We start from the raw sequence: 10,003 nt of genomic DNA, 5'->3' as shown, positions 1-10,003 counted from the left end.
GTACGCTGCCCGCGAGCTGGCTCCGCCCCGAGGCGGGGCGAGTGCGGCCCCGCCCCCTCGCAGAGGCCACACCCCCACCCCGCGCCCCCCATGAAGCTCCGCCCCAGCCCCGAAGTACCAATGCCGACTGCCGGAAGCGAAAAGCCGCAAAACCGGTTTCTTTCTACTTCCGGTGCGTTGTGTTCTCGCGTTTCCAGAGTCTGGAGGCTGGAGGCAGGGCGGGGTTGGGGGGGGGGGGGCGGGGTTGTTCTCGTGCTCTCGCGAGAGGCGGGAAAGAGCGCAGGGTTTGAAAGATGGCGGACGACGTGGACCCGGTGAGTGTCTTCTGAAGCGCTAGCTCAGCAGCGGCTTACTTATTCCCGGGCCTGGCTGTGCCCGGGTTTGCCTGCCAGGTTTGCTTTTTCCAGTCTCACGGGAAGGTGGCTAATTATGCCGCCTCTTTCTGGGTCTTCACGGCCTTAATCTGCCAATTTGGCTAACCGCGCCCCCTCCGAATTTTACGTCAGGCCTTGAGATCTTTTACTGTTCCAAACCCGCTGAAAACTAATTATTCCTCACTCTCGTCATTTCCTTTCTCTTGGGTATGTTTCTGTTTGCCAAGATACTATTTCAAATACATCAAGTTAATACATTAGCCCTTTTTTACTCCTCACAATAATCACGAAGGGATTCACTTAGCGTGAAGGGACACGCTAAGTCGTGTCCGACTCTTGCGAACGCGTGGACTGCAGTCCTCCAGGCTTTTCTTTTCATGGGGTTTCTCAGGCAAGAATACTGGACTGGGTGCCATTTCCTCCTCCAGGGGATTCTTCCCGACCCCGGGATCGAACCTGCGTCTCCTGAATTGCCAGGCGGATTCTTTACCAGTCATTTATAAACAGGGAAACTGAGAATTAGAGATGGCACCATTTTTAATCCCAGTTCGTAAGTGTCAGAGTCAGGAGTTGAGCCCACACTCCCAGAGTCACAGACAGTGCTTTCACCCAGTATTCTAAAGTATCTACAAAATACTAATATATTCATCTTACTGGCCAAATGGCTCCCTAAACTCAGCCTGCCCTGTACTGAAGTCATAATCCTCCCTCAGACATGATCTCTACATTGCATGCTCTCTTACGTGGTAGTCATTAAATGTATGGTCTTCAGGCTACTAAATGATACTTGAAATAAAGGTGAAGTCCCTGAGAGAGTGACTCCCTCCACCCTGAAATGGGGTCAGACAGTTCGGATTTTGAGGGAACAGAGTCATGATAATTTTGTCCTAACTCCTCTCTCTCTTCTTTGTACTTTTCAGCCCCCATTTATCCAGCACTTAGTGTTAGACATTGTTCTACGCCTTCATACACTGTCCTTTAAGCCTCACAACAACAGTATTAGGTAGGCACTGTTGATACACAGATTTTACAGATTAGGAGACTGAGGCATAGAGGGATTAAGTGACTTGCCCACAGTCACGCAGGGCGCGGAGCGTTCAGTCCCTTCACTCTAGTCCTGTAGTGTCACTCAGCCTGTTTCTTTTATCAGCAACAAACGACCAACACTGTGGAAGAGCCCCTGGATCTCATCCGGCTCAGCCTGGACGAGCGCATCTACGTGAAGATGAGAAATGACAGAGAGCTTCGAGGCAGGTTACATGTGAGTAAGCTGTCTCCTTGAGATTATTTCCTTCCCCCTCCTCCTTTGAAAGGTGGAAATTGTCCGCTCTGGAAGAGCATGTTGACTGTCCACCCGAAGGAGGTGGAAAGGCACCCATGTTTCTAAAGGCCAAATGTGACGGTATCTTATTCATATTTTTAACATTTTTTTCTCTTAATGGAAATAGTGTATTTATTAAAGAACACTGTCACTGTCATTTCTTTCATTTCTTCTTTTCTGTTGTTTTATAAATAACATTTACTTGTTCTCCATTCTCATTTAAGTGTTCTTTAAACTACTGACATGTATATATATTAATTTGTGTTCTGTTGTGAAAAATTTTAGATAGCACAGATGTCCATAGAGTAAAAGCAGAATGTCATTTCTCCTACTGGTAGCCTTTCCTTCTATTTGGTCTAGAGTCTTTCAGGTCTATTCTGTATATTTACATACATGAATATGCGTCTGTGTGCATATATTTGCACTGTATACACCATCTCTAAAAAAATAAGTGGTATCTTTCTATACCTTTTGGAAGAACCTTTTTTTTTCCACTTAATCTTTTTTGGAAATTATTGATCATGAGTACATGTTAAACCTTCTTCATTATTATTTTTTTAATGACTTTGCAGAATTCTGTATGTGGTAGTAGTGATACCAAAGTCGTTTTCCATTTCTTGCTGCTAAAAGTAATGCTGCAATAATCATTTTTATATGCGGACCTTTGTTTATATCTGTATATATCAATATTTCTATAGGATTGGGCCCTTGAGGTGATTCCATTTATTCATAAAGAGTATATTAAAGGTTTTGTCTCTCCTTGATAGCTTAATACTTTGCTGAGTGTGTTCTTTTTATTTTTGCCATTCTACCCTAAAGTGATTAAAAATAGCTAGTTTTTATCCAGCACTAAACCAGGCACTGTCATTCTAAGTGTTTTGCCTGTAATATCTCATTTAATCTCTTTAGCAGTTCTATGAGTGCAGATACTCGTTATCCCCATTTTGCATTTGAAGAAACTAAGGCCCAGAAAGGTAAAGTTACTTGATTAAGGTGACACAGCCAGTAGGAAGGAGGGCCAGACTAGGAACCTAAGCCGTCTGACTTCCGCTGTCTCTTTAGTAGCATGATTCTACCTAATATGAAACCTAAAGGTCAGAAACCTCCTGTGCTTGGAAAGGAAGTGGAGACCTAAGTCTTAAGTTGCAGAAAGGAAGATGAGCCCCAGGACATGGAATAGGGGCAACTTTGCAGAGAAAAATAGAACTGAGCTTAATCACCTGGGCCATTGGCACATAGACAGGCCCTCCTGGACAGACAGGTTGCCCTAACTCTGGGAGGCTTCTTCAGTCCCCTGTGTGGACTTAGTTGCCTCCGCACTGAATGACCCCCCAACCTTTGTCTTGGGGCTCTCATCTGTGGATCTTTGCTCTTGTTTGTGTGCTTTGCCTGGCACTTCCCTGTGTTGCTAATTGGCTGCTTTTATTTTGATGTGAGCTGGTGAACTATTTAAACCTTGACTAAAAGTAACTCAAGTGGGTTCTAAGCAAGACCCTCTGCCCTCCGCTCTGGAGCTTCACCATTTGGTCAAATGCGTGAGCTTTGGGGCTTGAATTGAGGACATCCTTGAGTACCTGAGTTGCATTGTTTGTTGACTGTGCTGAGCAGCTAATTCTGGCAAGGCTGTAAAATATGCAGGGTGCTGCTCTACTTGTGTTTACTTTGTGGTGTTTAGTCTGGGACAGGGAGGTTTGAGTGACTGTGTCTTGTGCCTTTAGGAGACTAGTGCTGTCATCTTAGCAGTTAAAGAATTTTATTTCCTTTACTGTATATAACTTCAAATTATTTTGAGTAAATTCATCTTTGGCCACAAACAGTTTTATATTTGTGTTGGGCCAATTAAGTAATCACGGGAGATGATCTGCAAAGAAACATTGTACAGCAGGGCTATTTTTTATTTGCATGTAAAAGTTTGTGGTGTAAGTATTAATGTTATGTGTTACTTGTAATTGAGTCTTTTTTTTCCTAATTTGCTTATTAAATTTCTTGGTCCGTCACTTTCCCACTTCAGGCTTATGATCAGCATTTAAATATGATACTGGGAGATGTGGAAGAAACTGTGACAACTATAGAAATTGATGAAGAAACATATGAAGAGATATATAAAGTAAGTCATGCAGTTCTAGTCATCACTTTCAAAATGTCAGTTGTTCTCAGAATCCAGTAAACTAATACTTGTTTATGGAAAGCATTTCATGTTTTGATACCTATTCATGGGCTCAGTGGAGTGCAGCAGTTAAAAGCAAAGGCTTTGGAGTGGGACAGACCTGGGTTTCCAGTGTTGGCTTGGCCACTTCCTATCTGGGGTATGTTGGGCAGAAAGTACCTCTGTAGACGTCACTTCCTCACTGGTGGGCGGGAGTACTGGTCACTTCTGTTTGGCTTCCACAATGCATTGAGATATGGCTGTTAAAGAGGCACTGTGTGCTGTATATAACAGTAATACAGGATGACGTTTTGTTTGATGTAGATTTATCTATCAGTACCTATTGGAAACTAAAACCGAGAAATTTAAAAAATACTAACTTGTTAAAAATAATAAATCTATTACATGTTGACATAAGTAACATTCTTCTGAAAATACTAACTGTATTTTCTGAAGCAAAATATTTAATGAGAAGTATCTTTTGTTTTACGTTTTGCAAATGCTTGACTTAATGGACAGCATTTAATTACATTTTTTTTCCTGAATTTAATCTGTTGTGCTACGTTATGGTTGAACGTCACACAGATAGGTTAACTGGAAAAGGGAGTAGTGTTTTTTGTGGATACTTGCCTTTGATGCTACACCCAAACTCAACACGCAGTAGTTTCTTAAAGATAAGTTGTAGTGTGGAATCTAAAACTACATCACTGAACTTTCCATATTGTTATATGTAAGTTCATTGGTCTACCTTGCACTTGGAATGGATCTTGTGTATAAGCATAATTTTGTTACATCAAATTCTGGTCATTTGGAAAATGTTAGTTCACTGAATTATGCAGATATTCTTCAGTCTTGTAAGTATTTAGAAGCCAGTCTCTGACTGTCCTCTAGTATCCTGCTTTACTGTGTAGGCTCAGGCTGCAGGGCCGTGTGGATTCAGGCCTTGACTCTGGTGCTTACCAGCTCTATAATTTTATCAGTTACCCAACTCGTCTGACTGAGTTTCCGTGCCTGTAAAATAGGGATGGTAGTACCAACTCACTTCATGCTGCCGTTGAGGATTCATTGAGAGATTCCGTGAAAAGCCTGCAGATGGCAAGAGGCACATAGTACGTGTTCAGGTGTTAGCCTTTGTTGGTTTTTGTGCTTCTGCTTGATCCTGGCTCTCCGCCTCTTTTCAGGCACTCTTGATTCCTTGGCTAGATTTCTTTTTCCTTCTGAACATGGATTTTATTTGTGTTTTAATACGCATTTTTCCCTCTCACGTGTTAATTGTTAGTTACTCTTTGTCATAAGCCATCAGTCTATAATAATAGTACAGCACAAAAGCTTGAGCTCTGGGCGAACAGATCTTGGTTCACATCTTGGCTGCTGCTGATTAGTTGTGTGACCTTGGGCAAGTTCTAGAAATTTTCTACGCCTCGAGGACCTCCTCAGTAAAGTGCCAGCACAGTAAGTGTGCCTTCCAGGATGCACTGAGTTTGGTCCTTGTAAAGCTGGCGGCAGGTGGTGGTCGGTGGCCATTGTGATTGTGGATGCGTGTGTGTCTTTCCTGAGCATCACTCTCGTCTAATGTTCCTGTTGCACAGACACCCGCTCTGGACGTCACCTCAGACTCGGTGCATCTGAGACCAGGCTCCTGGTGTCCTTCACCTTCAGAGTGAGGCCACTCTCAACTCCTTGTTCCCGTCCTGACTTCCTCAATTATCTGAACCCTTTATCTCAGAATTTTGTGTAACAAGTCAGCCAAAACCTTAGAGTCTTAAAAGCACACCCACTTAGCAGCTGACAGTTTCTGGGGGTCAGATGTCCAGGCTCAGCTGGGTCTTCTGTGTTAGGGTCTCTCACAAGGCTGCACAGGTCTGGGGTCTCCTCTGAAGACTACAGTTGGGTAGCTTCTGCTGCTGAGCTCACTTTGATGGTTGTTGGGAGGACTAATTTCCTCAAGGGTTTTGAAATATGGGCAGACCCAAAACTTCTTAGAAATGCAGGTTCACAGGCTCCACCCTGGCCTTTGGAGTGAGGCTCTCTGGGCATGGAGCCAGGAAACAGCCTTATAAGCTGTTAAACAGATGATCTTATGCACAGTAAAACTTGAGAACCCTGAGAGATACAAAGAGTTAGATACATTCATGGCTGACAGATGCGTATACTGGATTTAACATACTAAGTTTATAGGTATTATTTGAATTTACTGTTCACGGTTCTCTTTTCATGTTCCAGTACCTAAGAAGCTGATAAAACAGTTTTTACATGTTAAAAAAGTTCTGGAAACCTAGCTATTATTTCCAATACTTTCTGCCTGGCACAGAAACAGTTCTCCGTCAGAGCTACATGTGGTCAGTTGTACAGATTCCTGTAAGCTCAGAAGGATGGTTGTCACCACTCCCCCCTGGACTGTAGCAGAGCAAGGACAGGATGTCCACCGCCATAAACACTCCCTTTCAGAAAGGGAAGGATGGGGGCCCTGAGCAGTCACTGGTCCTTCAGTGACAGGTCCCCTGGGAGGCATGAGTAGTGAAGAAACCTTGTTTAGGTCAAGTATGACCTGTGCGATATTTGGGACATACTTAAACTAAAAAAAATTATTGTTTGTCTAGAACTCTTTATTGGTTACCTGCATTTTTATTGTTAAATATGGGAGCTGCAGAGTGTTGACAGAAACACTCACGTGTGCTGGCATACTCAATTTGTCAAACGCTTTTGTTAATGATCCTTTGTCATTGCTATTTCTTTAAAACTTATGACTTCTTGTGTTTCCTGTCTGTTTACTTCCAACCCATTCTTTGGGCCAGTAACCTCAAAGTCCTTTTCTAGATGAAACTTGCAGATGCCTTTGTTTCTTTTCATTGGGAGAAGGCAATGGCAACCCACTCCAGTACTCTTGCCTGGAAAATCCCATGGACGGAGGAGCCTGGTATGAGGTCACGAAGGACTCGACTGAGCGACTTCACTTTCACTTTCACTTTCACTTGTTTCTTTAGTTACCCACCTCTAACATGTGTAAGTTCCTCTCATACAAATTAATGTTGGTTACCCTGGGTCACTTGCTAACATAAACTTGAATGGGAAGGCAACACCCTTAATCTCGTCTTCCCCTCAGAGCTGTTTTTCTTGCTTTTTGTCCACAGTTTGGAGTCTAAAAACAGTTGGCTTTTTTGACCTTATGAATGCTGTTTCTTATCGCTACTTGAAAACCTGCTAGTTCTCGCGTAAGCTCATCTCTTCCTTACACTGCCCTGCCCAGTGCATCAGGTTAACGGCAACACTACCACTGTTTACTTTTTCCAGCCTTTACCCCAGAACCTAGGTTTGGGATGTCTTTAGGCTACTTTCTAGCTACTTTCTAGGCAAAAAGTTTTACTGAGGCATGAGAAGATTTCAGACCTTCCATATCTGTTTCCTTACTGCCTAAGGCTTGTCCCCTGGGCTCACACAAAAGATACCCGTTCCATACGTGAGTGGATTAGTGCCACAGTGAAGCAACATGGGAAGATTTTATTTGTGCCCACAGTCTTTAGTGACTTCCCTGGTGGCTCAGACGGTAAAGTGTCTGCCTACAATGGGGGAGACTTGGGTTCAATCCCTGGGTCGGGAAGATCCCCTGGAGAAGGCAATGGCACCCCACTCCAGTACTCTTGCCTGGAAAACCCCATGGATGGAGGAGCCTGGTAGGCTACAGTCCACGGGGTCCCAAAGAGTCGGACATGACTGAGCCATTTCACTGCACTTCACAGTCTTTAGTGAGGTTTTAGCTTGATGCACCAGCTTTCCTCCTCGTGTTCAGTCAGGGATGCCGGCTTACAGCCTCTGCCGTCCCCAGGGTTCTCTGTAATCTGAGTCCATGTGGTAGGGGAGGCCACAGAGGGCCTTTGTGGGAGGTTTGGGGTCAGCTGTCACTTCTGTCCACTTCTCATTGGTTAAAACCCAGTCTGTGGCGCCATGTGGTTGGCAGGGAGTGAGAAATGTCTAGCTGTGTGCCGGGAAGAGGGGAGAACAGGCTGGGTGGATGGCTGCAGCCTCTCCCCCGGTTGTGTTCCAGGAAAAGAAACACTCAAGGAGATGGTTCTTTGTGTCACAAAGGTAAGTGACCATGGTTTTAAAGACATTTGTTTGTGTTACGATGACTCTGTGGGTTTTGTTTTCAAATTTCTATCTCAGAAAATGAACACCACTACTACAAATTTGTATAAATGGGTTCTGTGTTTTGTTTTGTTTTTCCTCTTACAGTCAACAAAACGCAACATTCCGATGCTCTTTGTACGGGGAGATGGCGTTGTGCTAGTTGCCCCGCCATTGAGAGTTGGCTGAAACAGAGAATTTATCCTGTGTAGAAGATGAGCTATACTGTGTGATTGCCTCTTTGAATGTGGAAGATATTCAAAAGAGAGACCGATGTACATCTTGATACTAAGAAATAACCAAGAATTCTTCCACTCCTGACATAAGTTGATTTGTAGATAACTCACAAGTTCTTCAGCTAAACGGCATATTTATTTTTTTCCAACCCTTCCAATAAATGTGATTGCCGTGATACAGAGCTTTTTCAGGAATTGATTTGCTCCACTGTTTTTTTGGACAATTTCTAGGTTTCTGCCTTTAAATTAAATGTGTCGTTTCCTTTTTTGGTTTTTAATGTGGTCTCCCGTCTTGTGAATTCTTTAAAGTAAGCACGTCTTCCATTCACTTGTACACTTGTTTGCGTCTGCTGTGTTTGCGGCACCAAGTTGAGTCCTGGGAACTGCAGTTCTGTGGATCTGCGTCCCTCCCTGGGCCCTTCTGGGAAGCCCCTTGTTGAGGTGTGGTGACTGCACGGCAGTGAGGGCCATGCTGATGGTGGCATACGTGTACGGGATGCCGTGAGCAGGCAGAGAGCAGTGCCCAAGCCAGAGCCACCTGGCCGGGCAGGTGTGGTGGGGCTGATGACGTCTCATCGGAAACACTAGCACTACAGTGAACGGTGAAGCCCAGTGCTGTTAACTGTCTGGCCTGATTTTCTAAGGTCGGGCTTCAGTGGTGGTTAATCCATTATCTAGCACACTGTGCTAACATGCAGTGTTTTAAGCCCTATGCAAGAAAGATGCTTTCGTTAGACGTTGTACAAAGTGGTTTCATTTTCTTTATTGTGCCTGTTCCTGCAAGTTAATGGAGAAGAGGAAAACAAGTGTGGGCAAGCTGACGGAGGCTTCATCGACATCAGTAGACCGCAGAGAACCCTTCTGCCACACGCACACTTGGTCCAGGCTTTAGGAGGTCCCAAGATGGAACCTGTTTCTTCACTGTTGAAGAAGTGGGACTGTGTTTCTGATGGTGGCGAGTGGTTGATCCTTTGGATCATCCTTCCTGAACAGAACGCTTGTTTCAGAGCCACATCTTTTGTCAGAGTACCCCGAGCAGAGGCGTTTTGTGTCCGTCTTCTGTGACGTCCCTGTGACAGCTCTACTGCAGGACGTCACGAGAAACTGAAGCTCTGTGAACTCTCAGTTCTTGCCTGTGCGTCCCAGGCATTCCCCGGGTGAGCGTGTGGGCAGCCCTGGCTCCTGATGTCCACCACAGGCTGGCGTGGTGGCCACTCCGATTCTATTCCTGTGGCATCTGATATCTGTGCCTAATTCATGAATGCTTTTCCTATTCTTGGTCATCTTCCTGTTTTTTCTAGCATTGATAGGTTAGGTAGAACTGTTTTTTGGCTGTGAGGACTGTTGTCTACACACAGTATGTTTCTAAACCCATGAAGCTTACCACCTGACGCAGTTGCGATCGTGCGCACATAAACCCAGCTGCTCCATACAAACGTCTGCTTAGTCCTGGCTGCTGGGATACAGGGGTGGGGACTTCCCTGGTGGTCCGGCAGCTGGGACTCTGCGATCCCCATGCAGGGGGTGTAGGTTCGATCCCTGCTCAGGGAGCTAGGTCCCACATCTCAGAACTGAAGGTCCTGCATGCCACAGTGAAGATTGAAGATTCTGAGTGCTCAGCTAAGACCTGGCACAGTCAAATTTTTAAAAGTGTACCTGCATGATAATCCTCTGCATGTCCCCAGACGGCAGCTGTGCGAGCCCTTACGGAGCTCAGGCCGCCTGCCTGGAGGGTTGGAGCTGGGGCCCAACCCACAGCAGGGGCCGTTCCAGCAGCGTCCTGCCACAGTCCTCCCTCCAGGCT

General features: G+C 44.9%; 1 protein-coding gene across 3 annotated transcripts; it reads left to right on the top strand.

The window, feature by feature from the left end:
• The first annotated feature begins 252 nt into the window (after positions 1–252).
• LSM3 (LSM3 homolog, U6 small nuclear RNA and mRNA degradation associated) lies at positions 253–8,477 on the top strand. Of its 3 annotated transcripts, XM_065935444.1 has the most exons (5): positions 253–314; positions 1,525–1,635; positions 3,707–3,802; positions 7,884–7,924; positions 8,072–8,477. In XM_065935444.1, the coding sequence occupies exons 1-5, from the start codon at positions 294–296 to the stop codon at positions 8,124–8,126; spliced, it is 324 nt and encodes a 107-aa protein (XP_065791516.1). In that variant the 5' UTR covers positions 253–293; the 3' UTR covers positions 8,127–8,477. The 3 variants fall into 3 exon arrangements, with proteins under 3 accessions (XP_065791516.1, XP_065791517.1, XP_065791515.1); XM_065935445.1 differs by lacking the exon at positions 7,884–7,924; XM_065935443.1 differs by lacking the exon at positions 8,072–8,477 and having other exon boundaries at positions 7,884–8,065.
• Positions 8,478–10,003: the final 1,526 nt, after the last annotated feature.

This window comes from Muntiacus reevesi, chromosome 4, assembly GCF_963930625.1.
Source record: "Muntiacus reevesi chromosome 4, mMunRee1.1, whole genome shotgun sequence".
Lineage (NCBI taxonomy): Eukaryota > Metazoa > Chordata > Mammalia > Artiodactyla > Cervidae > Muntiacus > Muntiacus reevesi.
The sequence above is the reverse complement of the archived record's forward strand: the minus strand, read 5'-3'. Positions and strand labels throughout refer to the sequence as shown.

Bases quoted from the DNA above. Each gene is read 5' to 3' on its own strand.
- LSM3 (XM_065935444.1), top strand. From the start codon at position 294: ATGGCGGACGACGTGGACCCG. The intron at 1,636-3,706 runs GTGAGTAAGCTG...TTCCCACTTCAG, and splicing joins AGCTTCGAGGCAGGTTACAT to GCTTATGATCAGCATTTAAA. The intron at 7,925-8,071 runs GTAAGTGACCAT...TTCCTCTTACAG, and splicing joins TGGTTCTTTGTGTCACAAAG to TCAACAAAACGCAACATTCC.